At 39.5% G+C, this 20,415-nt stretch overlaps 1 protein-coding gene and 1 pseudogene across 1 annotated transcript; one reads left to right on the forward strand and one right to left on the reverse strand.

Annotated features, from left to right (window-relative positions):
* The first annotated feature begins 3,954 nt into the window (after positions 1–3,954).
* On the forward strand, positions 3,955–5,178 carry LOC133815407 (probable aspartic proteinase GIP2). The gene has a single exon (XM_062248252.1). It carries the CDS (start codon positions 3,955–3,957, stop codon positions 5,176–5,178), a length of 1,224 nt encoding a protein of 407 aa, XP_062104236.1.
* Positions 5,179–7,031: 1,853 nt separating this feature from the next.
* LOC133815408 (probable aspartic proteinase GIP2) overlaps positions 7,032–20,415 on the reverse strand; it is a 45,375-nt pseudogene continuing 31,991 nt past the window's right edge.

Here is a 20,415-nt window from a genome sequence, read left to right on the forward strand (position 1 = left end):
TGGAACCTAGTGCTATCAAGTGTATGTTTCTAGGATATCCTGAAGGTGTTAAGGGGTACAGATTGTGGTGTCTAGAGCCAGGACATAGAAGATGCATTGTAAGTCGTGATGTTGTTTTTAATGAGTCTGAAATGGCTTATAAAACAAAGGCAACTACAGATGATAAGGTGGTCCATGCAAGCTCAGAAAAAGATAACATTGAGGTGGAGCTCAATGAGGAAAAAAAAATAGATCAATTTAAAACTTGGCACATAGAAGAATCTGATATTCAACCTCAGATTAATGATGATGGGGAAGAAGATGAGGAGGGTTATTTGTTGGCTTGAGATAGAACTAGAAGACAAATCAAACCCCTTGAGAAGTATGGTTATGCAGATTTGACGGCATTCTCTCTTGTTGCAGCTAGTGAGGTTCTGAATGAAGAACCAAATTGTTACAAGGTTGTAGTTGATTATAAAGAGAAGGATAAATGGCTTATGGCCATGAATGAAGAGATGAAGTCTCTTCATGATAACCATACTTGGGACCTGGTAAAGAGACCTACAGGGTCAAAGTTAGTCAGCTGTAAGTGGATTTTCAAGAGGAAACAAGGCATTCCTAGAGTTGAACAAGGAAAATTCAAAGCTAGGCTAGTAGCTCGAGGCTTCACTCAGAGGGAGAGAATTGATTACAATGATGTATTATCTCTAGTGGTGAAGCACATGCCCATAATAATTATGCTATCAATGGTTACCAAGATTGATCTAGCATTGGAGCAAAGGGATGTTAAAACTACCTTCTTATATGGATAACTGGAAGAAACCATTTACATGAGACAACCTGAGGGATTTATAACAGAAGGAAAGGAAGACTTTGTGTGTAAACTGAACAAGTCCCTATATGGTTTAAAGCAGTCTCCAAGGCAGTGGAATAAAAGATTTGATGAGATCATAACTCGCATCAAGTTCATGAGGAGCAAGTTTGATAACTGTGTCTATTTCAAGTTTTCCTCGAATCATAATTTTGTCATTCTATTGCTATATGTAGATGACATCCTAATAGCAAGCAATAACAAGGATGAAACAGACAAAGTATAGGAAAATTTGAAAAGAGAATTTGAAATGAAAGATCTGGGTGGAGCTAAAATAATATTGAGTATAGAGATCAAGAGAGATAGAGACAAGAAGCTATTGTTTCTATCTCAAGAGATGTACCCAAAAAAAGTCCTAAACAGGTTTGGTATGTCAGATGCTAAACCTGTCACAACACCCTTGTTCCAACAATTCAAATTTAGCATGGATCAAGCTCCTGAAAGCAAAGAAGATAAGGAGTTCATGTCTGAAGTTCCTTATGCAAATGCAAAAGGTTCACTCATGTATGTCATGGTATGCACTCGACCTGACCTTGCATACTTAGTTAGCCTTGTAAGCAGATTTATGATAAACTCTAGAAAGGCACACTGGCAGGCTCTAAAATGGATCCTAAGGTACATAAAAGGGTCAATTGGAAAGAGTCTAATATATGGAGGACTTGAGGGTCGCCAGGAAAACACTGCTGTAATAGAGGGGTTTGTAGATTCTAATTTTGTTGGTTGTTTGGACACTAGAAAATCCCTCACAGGCTATGTATTTACTGCATTTGAGACTTCAATTACCTGGAAAGCTAGTATTCACAATATACTCTGCATTGTCCACAACTGAAGCAGAGTATATTGCTTTGACAAAAGCAATAAAAGAAGCTCTGTGGTTAAGGGGAATAGCTCGAGAGTTGAAGCTGCAAGATCAAGTTATCACTGTCCATTGTGATAACCAAAGTGCAGTTCACCTCTCAAAGAACTAGGTTTATCATGAAAGGACAAAGCATGTAGATGTGAAGCTACATTTTGTGAGAGAGACTATTGCTGAAGGAGCTGTGTTTGTGAAGAAAGTCTCCACTGAGCATAATCCCTTTGATATGATCACTAAAGTTCTACCAAGAAGCAAGTTTTTCTACTGCTTGGACCTTATAAATTTGAAGTAATGTCAGCTAGTCTGATGTCAAAAAGAGCAGTCACTCTGATCTTTGCTTAGTTATGTCGCCAAGGTGGAGATTTGTTGATAGTTGGTCCACATAACTAAAGCTTGTAATTCCTAAGCTTTTCTATTTTAAGCTGGTAGTTAAATCATTTGTAACAAACTACTAAAAATAGTGTGATGTCCATTTGTAAATACCAGTATAATAGCTCAACTACTCTTTAGCTTAGGCATTGATTTTTTTTCAATTCTCTCTCTAGAAAAACTTTCTGTAATCTGAAACTCATCTTGAGAAAGAAAGTGAGTTGTAACCGAGATTGGATTGTGATCAATAAAGTGACTTTCATATTCATTTTTCTCATGATTGTTCTTTACTTGTTTGATTAAACTTCTAATTGTATTCTTAAGGTTAATTGCTTGAATTCAGTTATGAGTTTCTTGTGTATCAATTATGTGATACTTTGCACAACAAAGTCCAACCTCACTCCACCAAATTTCAATGAAAAACCAAACCATAAAATTCAAACACTACTCCAAACAAGACCCAAAGTTCTAAACCATAAAAATTAACAATCTCAACAACCACCACTCTTGCGATTAAAATGATGCACTTGACATTATATCCAACGAGGCAGAAATGTCAAATACTTCAATGAACTAATTTAATATGATTATTTTTATTTTAAAAATCCAAGTTAAATCCTATTATAATTCAATCAAAATTATCAGTTGAAAAACAAACCGCCCATCAGTCTTTAAGGTTTGTTTTTGGAGAAATCTTACCCTCCTCATATTTTCGATAACAATCTTCAACTTCATATTATAGGGAAAATTTCTTCATTTTCAGTTATCCCAATGCCATTTCACTCATAACTAAAGTTTAAACTTAAAAAAAAAAAAAAAAATTGGAGCACCATAAGTGCAAACTTCATAACTTTGATATTCTTTACATTGGCATACAAACAACTTATTCAAAACAAATGGCAAAATCTATAATCAACAAATTAGTAATGCCCAAATAAAATTCCACAAGCTAAAGGAGGGAAAAACCTACCACCAATGGAAAAACTCCAAAATGTCGAACACTACAAAAAACAGCTCCTGAAACCCATTCTCAAACAAACTGTCGACTGACCGAAGTTCGTACCCGAGCTTCAACCAAAACGGTGACGATAACCAAAAAGTTCTTTTCAGAGTCGGGCAAGGGAATGAAGCTTAGTGGGGCTGTTACAACCTTTTGTTATTTTAGAATATAATAACCAAACCAAAGAAATGGTGAAGAGGAACAGTTGTCAGTTATAAGGAAGAAGTTAGGGGTATTTTCATATTTTACACCCACTTAAGCTTCAACTCAAATTCTGACGTTCAATCCAATAAACCACCTCATCCAACGACTAAGAATCACCACAAGACTCAGTACTTGAAAACGAATGAAGAGACTTTAGAAGTGCCCATATTTTAAAGTTTAAACATGCTATTTATATGGGATACATATGAAGTAACTTTTTAAAAAAATTTAGAGAATGTTTTAGTTAATTTTTTTTTAATATGTTTATATTATATATTATATTAAATATTTTCAATTATAATATATGATTTTATTTATTTATTTATTTAAAATTTATATAATAATTAAAAAAATAATAAAAATAAATTAATATATTTTTTAAAATAACACTAAAGAAACGTGCACTACACCCTACTTTGTCCTAGTATAATATATATAGATATTTTATAACCACTTTTTGTTGACCGATCTACGTATCTTTAATAGGGAGCACACGTTACTGTACGTACATCTATAAGTTATAATTTAATGAGTATTTCTCGAACGTGCTAAAATTGTAATAATGGTCAATAATAAAATATCCAACTTTTTGTGTATAAATAGCTGAGCTTTACTTGTTATATAAATATATCTCATCTCTTATCTCCATCGGTTTTGCTCTAATTTCTTTCAATTATGGTCTTATCTGGTTCAAAACCCAAGTTCATTTTCTCCTCCGTTCTCTTCTTCGTCGCTATTCTGAGCTCAAACGCACAAAACAACAATCACGATGCTTTCCATATTGCCATCACAGTAGACACTAAAACCCACCAGTACTATGGTTCGTTCCAAACCGGAACTCCTTCACACAATGTCAACCCGTTGATTGATCTCGGAGGAAGCTTGGTCTCGTTATCCTGCAACACCTCCTCCTCCACGCTCCGTTTTGTCCCATGCAAGTCCACCAAGTGCAAAGACTTAAAGGGTGTCTGTGGCTCAAACGGCGCTTGCACTTTGTCGTCATATAACCCAATCGACAACTCAATCTTGTCCGGTAGTCTAAGCGATGACATCGTTACCATTCACAAAACGGATGGCACGATGGTTTACGCCGACACAAACTCAACGCACTTGGATATCTCATGCGTAAAGTCAAAGAGTTTTAATGGGATACTTGGTCTTGGAAGAACGTCATTGTCGTTGACCACGCGGCTTTCGTCGGCATTCAATATCATCCCCAAGCTCGCTCTCTGCTTACCTTCTTCGAACGACAATGGATTTGGAGACCTCTTTATCGGACCCGGGCCGTATATGTTCGAGGGTGGTGCGGATGCATCCGATTGGCTCCAGCAAACCGGACTCGTCCGCTCGTCCAAATCCGATGAGTACTTCGTGGATGTAAAATCCGTTAAGATCGACAAAAGGATTGTTCATATCGACTCTTCCTTGCTCTCCCTCAATTCAGAAACGGGAGTTGGCGGGACTAAGATCACCACCACAGCGCCCTACGGCATTCTCCATAGCTCAATCTACAAGGCTGTCGTTGGCGCTTTCGCAAAGAGCGCTGCGGCTAGGAACATCACGAGAGTGGCTGCGGTGAAGCCGTTCAACGCGTGCTTTAGCGTCAAGGGCGTGCATTGGACTGAGTTGGGACCGAGAGTGCCTTTGATCGCTCTGGAACTATCTGGGAGAATGGGAAGCGTGAGTTGGAAGATCAATGGTGCCAATTCGATGGTGAGAGTAAACAAGAACACACTGTGTTTGGGGTTTGTTGATGGTGGATTAAAGGCAAAAACTTCAATTGTCTTAGGTGGGCTTCAGTTGGAGGACAATTTTTTGGTGTTTGATCTATCGACTTCAATTCTTGGTTTTAGTTCTTCACTAAAGCCTGGAACCTGCTCACATTTCAGGAATTTTTAACTTTTAGTATTAATTATATGTTTTATTATACAAGCAACCTAATAGTGCTTACATTGCTATCAAATTAAATAAAAATTGAAAGAGGTAACCTTATGCTTGTTTTAAAACATATATTTTATAGTTTGACTTTAAGAGTACTCTTTCAAGTCTTGCCCAAATACTACACTAACATTTAATAGTATGATTAAATTAAATAATGACTTAGTATTTAAAAGTAAAATTTTAATCAAAAGAAAGGGTGTCAGCTATTTGTAATAATTCTTCTGCATTTTTGGATGTTTGGTGTGAATATCTTTTGGAAATTTAACATAAAGTTTACGGTGTAAATGCATTTTTGATCTTTATAATATACAGAAACAGAGAATTATATTATTTGCACCCCAAGTGCATTATTTATTTATTAATTTAACAAAAAAATAATGCATTATCCATTTCTTAAAAAATTATCATATATTTAATTAATCTTATATGAAAATATACAAACTTTCTAATTCAGTTAATGATAATTGATTTTTAGTAAGAACACCATCTATCTTACTAGAATCATACACTAAATTTATTTATTTTATTCTTTAAAAACAAAAAATAAATTTTGAGTCCTAATATTTAAAATATCGAAACAAGTGTGCAAAACAAGAAATTATGGAAAAAATTAGTGATGGAATACTTTTTTATATATAAATATGTGTAAAGAATTGTTGAAAAATGTATAAAAAAAATGAAAAACTAAAATTTTAACAAATATTTACATTAGCATAGCAGTTAGTCTCTTGATTATTAGAGAGGAGGCGTGGGTTTAGATCACTTTCTTGCTTTCTTTATAGTAATAAATAATCTGAGTTTGAATTGAGCATAAAAGTGGACCCGAATTTGATTCTGATTATGAAAAAATAATAGTCCTGTATAAGGCATGGTACAACACATTTGAGATACAATCGAAATGTAGGTTGGCATAGCCCGACCCACATTTTTAAATAGACTGGCGACCCATATTTTTATAATGATGAACATAGTAAAACATATACGACGCATATTTTTATAATAACTGACCCAGTAAGACATGTTGTTATCATAGACACAAAAATATGGGTAAGAGGCTGCACGACAAGACCCATATTCACAACTAAGTCTCTTGTGAGTGTGAGAGAAGATTCTCTTTGGGTGTACTAGGGGTGTAGATTATGAGAAAATAGTAGTTATTGTTTGTAAATACTTGAAAAGTCAATTTGTTGCTATACTCTAGATTAGTTACGTGGACTTACCCTAATTTAATTGAGTGAATGAGGTAAATTTTGTGCCTTGTTTTTATCTTCACTTATTTTACTTTTATTGTGCATATATTTAACTGCTCCTTAATCTTGTTTATTTGGGAGATGGTTCCCAACAAATCACTACTATATAATATACCATAATATTTGTGGATGAGTCGATGTAATCTTTAAAAAAATTATTTTATATTTTTTGCTATGACAGTTTATTTCAACGATATAGTATTGTATGGAACTAACAAAATAAATAATTAATATAGTATTTTATGACCGTTTAAAAGATGCTCTTTTAATTAATAAAATAAATATGTTTCTTAATAAATTGTATGATATCGTCTCAAAAAAAAAAAAAAAAATATTGTATGATATATTCAGCGTTATTTTCTTTCTACCCGGAGAGCGTGGTCAATATTACGAAGGATATACGGTAATGGGTCAATCAATGTGTGACTTTTATAAGATTTCAATAAGTTGAGTATTACAACTAGATTTATATAATATATTTTCGTTTATATATATATATATATATATATTCTCATTTGGTTAATTAAATGGTCAGAAAGAACAAGAATTTGGTTGACATCGTCATGATAATCGATCCAACAAGTTTATTCATTTTAGCTTAGCCGACCTTCAGAAACAGAGTACTCTGTCTTCTTTTTTTGCCGAAACAGAGTACATTACTAATAAAAAATTTAACGATGGATAACAATTTAGTGATAGGTGCTTAACTTTTTCAAAGTAAAGAAACGTAGGCCTCGTCATGGGTATCAATGTTTGGAGTTAAAGTTAGAGCAAGTGGTTTTTGATCGGAAGGGTAAGTAGGAGCTGAAACCAAGGCGTGATTTAGCTACATCAAACTGAAGAAGATTGTCTTCCAATTGATGAGCTCCAATAATAATGGCTGCCTTCATAGACTCCCTGTCAAAGCCGTCGATAAATCCTAAACACATAACCTTGTCACTCACTCGAACCATCGAGTTCGCCCCCAAACATACTCCAAGAGACACTCCTCTTCTGAAATACAAACTCGATCTTAGGAACCGCAGGCCCGAACCGAGTCCTACTGATGTGTTTGGAGCTAAAACACGCCCCAAAACGCTCCACTGGCTTCACTCTAGGAATGTTTCCCATTGCTTTGACAAAAGCGTTGACCACAGCATTGAATATTGAAGTTTCTAACATCGTGTACGGCTTTGTGATACTGATCATTGTTCCACCAACACCCAACGATTTTTTAACTGGTAACAGACTTGTGTTCAACGGGACAGCTATGCCGTTAACTTTGATCGATTTGACTTTAACGAAGTATTCAGTAGAAACGTCTGGGACGACCCGAATACCCGGAGTTGTATATGGGATATGGTATAGTCTTGTGTAGAGGAGAGACTTTGAAACGTCGATATTGGGTCGGAACACGTAAGGACCGTGCCCGAAGAACAAAACGCCGTTCTTGGATTCTGACGTTGAAGAGGGCAAGCAAAGGCGAACTTACAGCTAAATTTGAGAGCAGAGGCGAATTGGAATGGAAGACTGGTTTGGAATCTTCCTAGGCCGGCGATGCCCTGGACGCCCTTACCCAGGCCGATTTTGATTACAGAATTAGTACAAGTGAAGACAAAGTTGGAGATGGAAACAAGTTTTCCAGGACTGGACCCGTCGGTGGATCGAACCGAAACGACGTCGCTGCCGACCTCGCTGGAGCTGCCGAGGAAGGTGAATGGGTTGTAGCTCCCGAGTAGGCACGTGTTGTTATGGCAGCCTGGCCTTTGCTTGGAAGCGCACATACCGGCGTTGCATGGCGCGTCGGCGAAGGTGCATGGAGCTGAGCCGCTTATTGCCGGCTTGTAGGAAGAGGACACGAAGCCGAGGTCCTCGCAGTCGACCATGAGGGAGTCGCCGCCGAGATGTAAGGTGAGCTTGACTGGAACAAGTGGGGTTCTTTGGTGGATCTGGGTGACGTATTGGATATCGTTAGTGGAGGTGACTTTGGTTATAGGGAGAACCAGAACATTGGGAGGAAACGATGTCGTTTCAGCTATGGAAGTGAGGAAAAGAAGAGAGTTGATGAAGAGAAGGAAATATTGAAAGAAGAAGCCATTGTAGGATAGCGAGTATAGGTTGAAGACATTGGTATGGGAATAAGAACACTACTTATAATACTTACTTTGTACTTGTAGTGTCGGTCTCATGGGGCTTAATGCTTGACATTTGACACAATGAAGAGTATTTATATATATACCTTTTGCATGACTATTTTGACCTTTCGAAATACTTCATAATTTAATATATATATGAGCATATAGTTCACCATGTGTGCGATTATTAGTATAAAAGTATTTGCTTTTTTCTACGATTCAGTGGTAGATATCATCATTATGTGAATGATATTAATATTATTATAATTGTTAACGTGGTTGGCCTGGCATAAGCTATATATTTTAAAACTCTCAAGTTCTCAACTTGGGAAGGTGCTTGGAAACAAAGATAGCAGTAGGGATATAATATTAATAGAAGTACATACAGTATTGATATTCAACACGAGCTTATATATTTTGATTCCATACTCAAGTAAAATAGGTCAGAGACTCGTCAGGTTATCTATTTGCCATACCTATATGACCCGTTACATCTAAACAGTACTGTGAAGTGTATGTATAGATAATATAATATACGTGCTCAAGTGGATGTAATATGCATTGAAGTTTATGACTTTGACTTGAAATTGTTCTAGCCTTTTGTTTGGCAGGAGCTAGGCTTATTGATAAATTGCATTGTATCAGATTTTTAGCTTGAGATGGGAAAGAAAGACAATTTTAGGCCAACTCCAATGGGAGTGGCTCTCCCTAGTGCTTGTCAGAAGTGGTCAAATGTTGAAAATAAAAGCTGATGTGGAGATGGTATATTGTGTTGAAATTTGGCAACGTTGTCCAACAGTGGCAACGTTGCCTTCCATTTTTAATTTTTTTTTTTTTTCTTTTTGATTGGTTCAATTTTGATGTGATAATTTAAGCCGCTACACCCCAATTGGAGTTGGCCTGAGAGGATATCGCGCGATTGAATTTTTTTTATTAATTTTAATATTATATATTTTCATTATTTATTCTTACTTTTTGTGTTTAAAGTTCTTTTCTAAAAAATACATAAAAAAATCACCTATCTATTCATTATAACTGGACAGTAAAGTGCTTTGTCTTATTCCTTTTAATATTTATATTTACCGAAGTTTTGGGTAATTCTTGAGTGCTGGTTTTGAAAAGGGAAAATTACGGCGCTGTTCGGTAATCATTAATTAATGTACTTTTTTATTTGTTTAAATAAATTTTGGATAATAGAAGTAAAAAACTTGTTCGGTAAGAATATTTTCATTTTTTGTTTTTTATATTTCATAATAAAATTAATTAAATTTTGAAAACATAACTTCTTCATACAAAAAAATATCTATATCCCACTTTTATGTTTCATTTATTGTTTTTAATACAATAATTATTATTACATTTTCAGTAATTTGGTTACATTTTTTTAAATATTTTACATTTATATAACTTTTAAATGTAAACGTGAAATCAATTTAAAATGGGAGATTTTTTTTTGTTCAGTTTCAATTAAAAGGGAAAGTTATTATTGCTAACCCACAATTTTCTCAATTACCATTTAATACTACTAACCCACAATTTTCTCTCATACCCATTTAGTACTAACTTTTGTTTTTAACATTTCTCACATTAATTCTTATTGAGTCTATCAATATCATGATATCTTTCTCACATTAATTCTTGTTTTACTTTATTGTTTGATTTATTTACTATTTAGTTTAAGTTTATAGGTGTTTCAATGGTTAATATAATCCTTTCTGTTTATATCCATTTTAATTTGAAATATATGGAATTTTCTTTTTGTTACACCCAAATTTCGATGATAAATAAATCAGCCTTGAAATGTAGGTTCGTAAAGTGTAAGCTCGAAAATAACCAACAGTGTTTGAACACTTGTATGAATATGCATGATCCCTAACCTGTCAGCGATCTAACACAAGATTAAAGGCTCGAGCTTAGGTTTCAAGCTCAAAAGAAAGAATCTTCTCTGAGGCATATCAGTATTATTCGAGCCTTAGTTTCCGGCTCGAGGGCATTGGTCTCCGACGATTGAGTTTGATGAAATCACCAGCTGAGGAAGAGGTTGACCGAAATAACAAACTTGAATTTATGTTGATCTCGAAAGCGCGTTAACCTTGCATTCGAGGTCAACAACGCGTTTTGCATACAACAGCTATTAGGAGATTCATATTCTTTAGGAATTCGTTGTTATCTGATAATTGAATCAAAATTATCATGGGATATTATGTATTTATTTACATTTATTTCAAATTTGAATAATTGGTTGTAACTTCCCTGAATCAAGGGAAGATATTCTCCCAACTAGGTCTATAAATAGCCTGATATTTATCATTTGTAGACAGTTACAATCTGGTACTGAGAATACTCTATTGAATTGCTCTGAGAAAACTTTGAAAGAGTATTTTGAATCAATAATATTGACTCGTGGACTAGGCAAACTTTAACTGCTGAACCACGTAAAAATCCTACTGTTCTTTTCTTATTTTCTGAATCATTGTTTAGTGCTCTTCAAATTTAAGTTGACGAAAAATGGCATCAACAGTTTGGTGCTTTCGTTGAGAGCATTAAGAAAATATTTGTATTGTTTGATCAGAAACCTTCTGCATTGCCAATGGCTGCCGCGAACAACCCAAGAGCTGGTGGGCGACCATTGCCCCAAATACCTGAGGAACAAACTCCTCACACTGAGAATTACCCTCGGAGGCTTCGGAAACAACCAATGACAGATCACGACCAAGACAGGGGGAGTGCATCACCTGACTCCAGGGGGCCGCCTACTACCAGACCCGATGAGGACCTCTATTAAAATCTTGAGAGGAACATTCCCATCGTGGAACTGGAAAATCACCAATTGCGTCAGCAATTGGCAGAAGCCACAAGGCACAATGAAAAATTGGCTAGGCAGGCCGTCGAGGTCTAGGCGCAACCCCGGAGGCCCAGAGGGCGTCCCCGCGGGAGCACGGCCTCCAGCAGGGCTGAACAAGGGGCCCAGCAGATCCAGCCAAGGCCAAGGGAAAACACTGGCAACGATCACCTTGGAAGGAATACTCAAGACAATACTGCTGGAAATTCGACGGTGGAGGTAACTGCGAGAACAGGGAATAACCGAGCTCCCCCAGCAGCTCGAAGCACTAACCCTGAATCTATCAGAAATAACTCGGAACCAGTCCGAGCCAATTCTGGACCTTCTAGGCCCAACAATAGGAGGCCACCACCATTGCCTGTAAGGCATCCACCGTCTCCTATAAGACACCCCTCACCACTTCAAGAGGCACCCCAGCCAGCTCCTAATAGGAATCGGGCAGGGGAGCATGCACCACAAAGGCCATCTCGAAGTGGCAGCCGAGACGGGAATGTACGAACTCAACCCGAACACAGGGGCGAGCGAGAGGCAACCCGAGGACATAGGGTCACCTAGCCAGCAGGGAGACACATGTCGAGATCGCAAACAGCTAGAGTAAGAAGGCTGGTGGAAGATCCACCTCACAACCATCGAGCCCCTCAACCAGATCGAAACTTCAGTTTTATGAGTGGAAGCTTAGACCACACTAGGTTTGTAAGCGTATATAATATCGAACCCAGGAATACTGGGAATTATGGCAATAATATTAATTTTTGAGATCATCTGAACCAGAATCGGGGGCAAGCCAATCCTTCGAACCCCAATTTATGTGATCATTTGAACAGTCGAAAGGAACTTGTGCAACCAGTATATGGGAACCAATATAACCATATGCCGGGACAGGGAGCTGGAGTTTTAATAAAAAATAACCAGCTACCCCAAGCACAAGCTCAGCCTCCAGTGGACTTGGTCCAGGAGAGAATTAATCAGCTCGAAAGAGCGTTCAGGCTCATTCAGGATGAAAGGAACAGGGACACGCCCGACGACTCTGACGAGGAGCTCGAGCCTTTCACTACACATATTTCAAACACGTCATTCCATCATGGGTTCAAGATACCACATGTAGCTCCATTTGACGGGAACTCAAACCCATATATCCACCTGAGCACATTTAATACCATCATGCGAGCCAGCAAGCAACGTTGGCTACGAGCTCAGGTGCATGTTATTTCCAACTTCTTTGGTAGGACCAGCAAAAAACTGGTTCAAACAATTCAGAAGACATTCGATCTCGTCTTGGGATCAATTGGTGAAGGAATTTAAAAAACAATTCAAAGCCATGGTAGGCGTCAGGCCCAAGGCCTCGACCTTGAAAAATGTCAGGCAACAACCGGGAGAATCATTAAAAAGTTACCTGGCGAGGTTTAACATAGAGGTGGCACGAGCCCGTAATGTTGATGACAGTGGTCATCTTATGGTTGTTCGAGCTGGTATTTTTCCAGGAAGTCCTCTTTGGGATGATATGTAGAGAAAACCGATAAGAACAATAACCGAGTTCAACAAAAGGGCTCAGAGATTCGTCAATGTAAAGGAGGCGAGGTCAGCATTAAAACTGACCTCGCAGCCCATTATAACTACAACGATGAATGTTAACTCAACCTCAACCTTGGCTACCCCATCAACGTCTCGGCCCTAAGGAGATAACCCATCAAAAAGGAAGAAAAATGAAGGAAATAACTCATAGGCAGACGGGGGAAAAAACAAGAATGGAGACAAGTATTTCTCCATTTATATGGTTTACACCGAGCTCAATGAAACTCAAGAAAATATCTTCCTCGCAAATAAGAATCACATCCCGTTTAGGCGGCCTGACCCAATACGAAATCAGAAGTCAAAGAGAGACACCAACAAGTACTGCAAATTCCACAGGGACGTCGGACATACCACTGATGAGTGTCGAAAACTGAAAGCGAGATCCATGGCCTGATCTTGAGAGGGTATTTTGGACAGTATAGAAGAAACTAAAATACCAATAAAGCATCGTCTGGATAGAGGGCAGCTTCTGCGGAACCTGCCCAATAGAATAACACCTCCCAAGTAAGGGAGTATGATCGACCTCCCCCAATAGATGGGGAGGATGTAGTAACCATCTCCGAGGGACCGCACCTTGCCAGATCGGGCAAAAATGCCAAGAGGAGGTATGTGAACGAGCTCATAATTGGAGACAGTTCTCCCTACGAGCCCCAAAGCAACAAAGGGTTGAACCTCAACCCATTACTTTTACAGAAGAAGATGCTTCACATGTTCAGTTTCCCCATAATGACCCTCTGGTCATCACACTACAACTTTCCAAAAACGGGTGCGTAGAGTTCTGATAGATAACGGGAGCTCAGTCAATATCGTTTATAAGGCTACTTTAGAAAAGATGGGACTCTCGCTTCAAGATTTTAAAGCCTGTGCAACAACGTTGTATGGATTTTCAGGAGAAAGGATTTCTAGCATGAGATCCATCGAGCTCCCCGTAACCTTGGGAGACTATCCAGTCTCGGTGACCAAGATGATGGAGTTCATAGTGGTGGATACCTCGTCGGCCTACAACGTACTGCTTGGGAGACTAGCCCTGATTGGGCTGGGGGCAGTGTTATCAGTTAGACATTTGGCCATCAAGTTCCCAACGTCTAGTGGCATCGGGACGCTGAAGGGAGACTAGCTCGCCGCACGGGAATGATATAGCATATCCATGAGAGGAAAGAACCAAACAAGTGCATAAGCACTTGTAGTTATTCGGGAGATGAACGGATCTGTCTTCGAAATAGAAGAAGAGATCGACCCTAGAGTTGAAGAAAGGGCTAATCTCGAACCAACAGAGGAGCTTGAAGAAGTAAAGCTTAATAAGAATGATACAACGAGGGTGGTAAAAATAGGAAAAAATCTTTCTGAAAAGGCAAAAGAGCAATTAACTTGTTTTTTGAGAGAAAACCAGGATGTGTTTGCATGGTCACATTCGGATATGGTAGGGATCAGTCCGAGTATCATGAGCCATGCACTCAACATAGATAAGAGCTTCCCTCCGAAGCAACAAAAAAGGAGACTCCTAAACGAAGATAGGAAGAAAGCCCTAAAAGAGGAGGTCGAAAGGTTAAAGGATAATCAGTTTATCCGAGATGCTTTCTACCCTTATTGGATAGCCAATCCTGTGTTGGTTCCGAAGCCCAACGGAAAGTGGCAAACCTGCATCGATTGTTCAGACCTCAACAAGGCGTGCCCCAAGGATTGCTTCCCATTTCCTCGATTCGACCAGCTTGTAGATGCCACTGCAGGATATGGCATTATGTCATTCATGGACACTTATTCTGGATATAACCAGATAGCAATGCATGCACCCGACCAAGAGCATATGAGCTTCGTGACCAATACGGGCTTGTATTGCTACAATGTAATGCCTTTCAGGCTCAAGAATGTAGGAGCCACATACCAAATATTGGTGAATAGGATGTTTGCTGATCAGATAGGTAATATCATGGAAGTTTATGTGGACAATATGCTAGTCAAGTCTAAACATAACTGTAACCATGTGGACGATCTCGTTGAATGTTTCACTGTGCTCCGAAAATACAATATGAGACTCAACCCACAAAAATTCTCATTCGGAGTATCATCGGGAAAGTTTCTCGGATTTATATTGAATGCTTGGGGTATAGAGGCTAATCCTGACAAGATCAAAGCATTAATTGACATGCCCTCACCTCGAAAACATAAAGATGTTCAGAGCCTAACTGGACATATGGCGGCCTTGAGTAGGTTTATCTCAAAATCTACAGATTGGTGTCTTCCATTCTTTAATCTTCTGGGAGGGGGCAAGAAGTTTGAATGGTCAAACGAGTGTGAACTCGTATTCCAGAACCTTAAGAAACATCTCACCGAGCCACCAATCTTGTCTAAACCAATCGTAGGGGAAGTCTTATACTTATACCTCTCCACAACCGAGCATGCGATTAGTGCAGTACTTGTCTGGGAGGATAAGAAAGTACAAAAACCCGTATACTACATCAGCAAAAGGTTACTGGGGCAGAATCAAGACACCCATTAATGGAGAAATTGGCTTTGAGCATAATGCATGTATCTTGACAGCTTCGACCCTATTTCCAAGCACATCCTATCCATGTGTTCACTGATCATCCATTAAGGCAAGTATTATCTAAGCCCGAAGCGTTCAGGAGATTATTGAAGTGGGTTGTGGAGCTTGGATAGATCAAGATCACCTATCATCCTAGAACAATGATCAAAGGACAAGCCTTGGCAGACTTCATTGTCGAATGTACAAGAATCTCCAATGAGGAAGTCGTAACCCTAGCCCGCGAGCTGTGGAGACTTTACGTCGATGGGTCCTCTAATGAAAATGGATCGGGGGCAGGAATCATTTTGATCACCCCGGCGGGAAACCGCTTCCATTCGACGCTAAGGTTTGACTTTGAGGCATCGAATAACGAGGCTGACTACGAGGCATTGTTAGCAAGTCTTAGGATAGCCACCGAGCTCAAAGCAAAGGCCATCCATTGCTATAATGACTCCCAATTGGTCGTTAACTAGGTCCTAGGTGAATTTAGGCTCATGGCAAAAAAATGACAGCCTACCTGGAGAAAGTTAAGGCAGCATTTGGGGAGTTTGAGTTCTACGCTATAGAACAAGTTCCCTGGGAACAAAATTCAAATGTAGATGCATTGGCCAGGCTCGCCACGACAAACGAAGTTGACACACTTAACGTGGTTCCAGTAGAATTCCTACCAATCTCGAGCATTACTGAGCCTGAGGAAGAAGATGTAAACATGATTAACTCACAACCCACTTGGATGACCTCGATAGTTGACTACCTCGAAACCGGGGGTCTCCCAACAGACCGAAACGAGGCTAGAAAGCTTATGTACAAAATACCAAGGTACTCCATCTTGGAAGGAAAATTGTACAGAAGGGGATACTCCATGCCACTACTTCAGTGTGTAACTCCCCCTGAGGCAAAGAATATTTTAGAAGAAATCCATGAAGGATTTTAGAAGAGTTTAGAAGAAATCGAACAGTCAAGGCAGACTCATTCGAGTACGTTAAGCGTTGTGATAAGAGACAATGGTTTGCATCGATACCACGAGATCCACCCACCGAGCTTACCATGATGAGCCCCCCATGGACATTTGTGATATAGGGAATCGACCTCGTAGGCTCCTTGCCAACTGGAAAAGGTGGAGTAAAATACGTTGTAGTTGTTGTCGACTATTTTACAAAGTGGACTGAAGTCGAACCCTTAGCAACTATCACCTCGAAGAAAGTCCTAGATTTTGTAGTAAAGAACATCATTTGTAGATATGGGATGCCCAAGAAGATTGTGTAGGATAATGGGACCCAATTTGTCAGTGATTTGTTCACGCACTTCTGCGAAAAAAATGGGATAATTAAAAGTTTTTCCTCCGTGGCCCATCCCCGTGAAAATGGCCACATCGAAGCAGTAAATAAGACTCTAAAAATTTCTATGAAGAAAAGGCTATAAGAAGCTAATGGGAGATGGCCAGAGGAACTACCTCAAGTCTTGTGGGCATATAGAACAACAGCGAGAACCTCGACAGGGCATACCCCCTTCTCCCTGGCTTATGGGTGCGAGGCCATGTTGCCTATCGTGGTCGAAATCCCAACTATAAGGCGCGACACACATGATCAAGCCTCGAACCAATCCCAGCTCAAAGAAAGTTTGGACCTTATTGAAGAAAGACGAGACGAAGCCCCACTGAAGAATGTTGTGTACCAGCAAAGGGCTACGAGATATTTTAACAAAAGGGTCCGAGATAGGAAATTTGGATTGGGAGAATTGGTGTTAAGGCACGTGTTTCTGGCCACACGAGACCCATGTGCTAGGGGGCTTGGGCCTAATTGGGAGGGACCCTATCAGATCGTGTCCATTATTTGACCTGGAGTTTATAAACTAGCGAGGCTGAATGGAGGACTGGTTCCGCGAGCTTGGAATAGTGAACATCTACGACCTTATTATCAATAATATAGGAATGATGTTTATTCGTTTTAACCAATCGTGTATTTGGTTTTTTCTTTTTGTTAATAAAATACTGAATTTCATCCAAATGTTGTATTTTTATTGTTGTATTTTTTTGTAAGCCCTCAAATTTCAATAACCTAAGATCGCAATCAAAGGATATTAAGGGGGCATAAGTGGTATACAATCATACCATAGGCTCGGAAAAATATAACATAAATAAAAATTGACTCTAATAAAAATGTTTGGATTATTAACCCGACATGAACTAAATAAGTCTGGAACAAACCAGCAAAACCTAGTCGACATAGTCAAAAGTTGGAATTCTAGATAAACCAACTAAAAACCATAAGTTGAAACTAGGGTTGGAAATTTTTGCAAATAAGTTTCGACCTCACAACCTCAAGGTCATATTCGAGAATGAGGAAAAGTAACTAGAAAAAAAATATATAACTAGACTAATGAGGTTACATACCATTTGAGTATTTTTTTAAAATACGTGGTAAAAGTAAGGTTCGACTTTGACAATAACAAAGTCAAACATGGGCATTTTTGATAAACTATGCATGAATGTATTGAAATTCGAACTTAAACCCAACATATATTTGTACGAATAAACAAGTATAAAAGTACGTCCTTAATAATAACATTCTCGAAATATTTTGATCCAGAAAAATTATGTATAATATTAAGGTGAAAAGCTAAAGGTAGACAATGTGCATAAAGGTTTTCAAGCTAGAAAGTTGAAAGCATAAAAACTACTATTAAAATATAAACAATCATAAGATAATTAAAATAGCTCAGACTCGAGCTGTAAATTGTCTTTGCCCCAAGGGCACAAAAAAAATATAATTACAAAAATTCTAAGGGACGCAACCCTGTTTGGAACAGACCAGTGTTGGTCGACTGAACCAGACTCGGCCTCCTCGCCTTTGTCCTCCCCATTCCCGCCATCCTGGGTTGTGGCTGTGATCTCCTCTTCGGCCAACCGAGCCTTCCATTTCGAGATGAAATCCTCTTCTTTAGCATGAAGGAATGAAGTGCAATGTCGGGGTTCAGAGACCATATTATAAACATAGCTCGATTTGTAGCCCAATCTTTCTTGGTCGTGAACTCCTTGGTGAGGCGCTTCTTCTCGTCTTCAAGAATTCCGAAGGTGGAATCCTTCTCTTCCTTTAGGCGTTCAGCCTCGGCCTTGGAAACACTTGTTTCTGCCTTCAGACAATCGATCTCGGCCCTGGCAGCGTCGAAGTCTGATGTCTTGGTGTCGAGTTCCACCCTCAGGCTGTTGGCAGTAGCCTTGGAGGAGTCAAGCTTAACTGGAAGAAGCTTGAGAGCTTCCTTAGTCTTGGTTCGGGCCTCCTCAAGTTTAACCCGGGCTCCCTTGGCCTCCTTCAGACCATCCTCATCTCGGATGCGAGCCTAGTTTGCTTCGTAAACCAGGGTTTCCGTTGTCTCCGTCTTTGAGGAGAACACCGAACTTTGGCGAAGGACACCAAGAAGGGCCTGGAACAAAAAAAAAATGATGCTAACAGGGGTTAGAGAATAAACAATTGATCAAAGAAAATAAAAGACAAGAGAACTAGACTTACCAAAAATGAGAGCTCCACTATTTGGTTAGTGAGGCGTGTGGGATTTTCTCCTCTAAAAAATCACCACAAATTGGCGTTAAGGCTGTTACAAGCCTGGCCTACCTGAGATAGCATATCCAAGCATAGGTCGCCTCCTAGGGTCCCTGCTGCGTTCTCCGAGGGTACTCCCGTACGTGGGACGATGCCACAAACTTGCAAACCACCATCGAGGCACCCATAATTTGGGAGCTGAAGGAGGCACGACTTGTTTGCCTTTATCTCCAGCAGGTTGAGGAGGTGGCATAACCTCTGGGGGTTTGGTGGTGGCAAATGTTGAGGTCGTGAGGGCAGTGTTCGAAACCACGACCGTAGATTCTAGAGCCTGGGCTTTGGGCTCGGAAGAGGCAGGCATCGAAGGAGAGGAACCCTCAGTGATCTTGGTTAACTTCGAGGCGACCCCTTTCTTCGAGGTTACACAACCTCGTTTAGTACCTTGGGGTTTGGGGGGCTGTCCCAAAAGGTTGTATAGGTCCGACTCCATGTCACTTGAAATGCACAAGGAATGTTAATTAAGCCGAGAAAGAAAAAATTCATGCACATTTGTACAAGTAAAAATGACTGTGTCAAAAACCTAATAAGAAGACTCAATAGAGCTCGCACTTGGGGACGAAGAAATTCCCATGTCTTCTGATGAGGCTATGGGAGTCCCCTCCCTAAAGGTGGGGGACATCCTCGAGAGGTCCCTATAATCGTTTGTGTCGTATTGCACTGCTACCTCATCCCAAACCTCATTTAGGCTATACATGGTTTGGTATTTACCTAGCCAACTGTCAAACCTACGGACTCTAAGGTCTACCCTCGACCATGCTAAAATTTATCCCTAGGGTCCTCGAAGAGGAACATTACGTTAGGCTCGTGCTTAAGTAATGAAGGAGACCACATGTATTAATCGAGCACGACTTTACCTCCTGACGACCTCGTTTAGGCCTCATCATGTGCCTCATTTCCCGAGCCTGAGGGTTCGAAGGGGCAAAGTCTATGGGCTTGGGAGCTTTGTCCCGCGTGTTTGCCTCTCACAGGGAGCTTCGTGGTAGGCAAGATCACGTCCTCCCATCTCGTATACTTGCGATTGCCAGAGTCGCAAGTGGTCACGCCTTCATCTAGAAGGTTTCACAATTGAATCTTATCCTCGTGAAGAAGGTAAGAGAGGGATCGTCGACCATAAGGGAGCATGAGGATGGCTTCCCTACATTCCCTCATGGCATCTATAGGCTGAGGACGATGGTAAGTGGTTATATAAAATATTTAAATAAGTCAATCGTGCTCGCAAATTAAAAGAGAATTTAGCCAACAAATACGAGGAACTTACGAATTCTCCGAAAGGAGTAGAATCGAGAGGGAGCGA

The sequence above is a fragment of the Humulus lupulus genome, chromosome 2 (genome assembly GCF_963169125.1).
Source record: "Humulus lupulus chromosome 2, drHumLupu1.1, whole genome shotgun sequence".
NCBI lineage: Eukaryota > Viridiplantae > Streptophyta > Magnoliopsida > Rosales > Cannabaceae > Humulus > Humulus lupulus.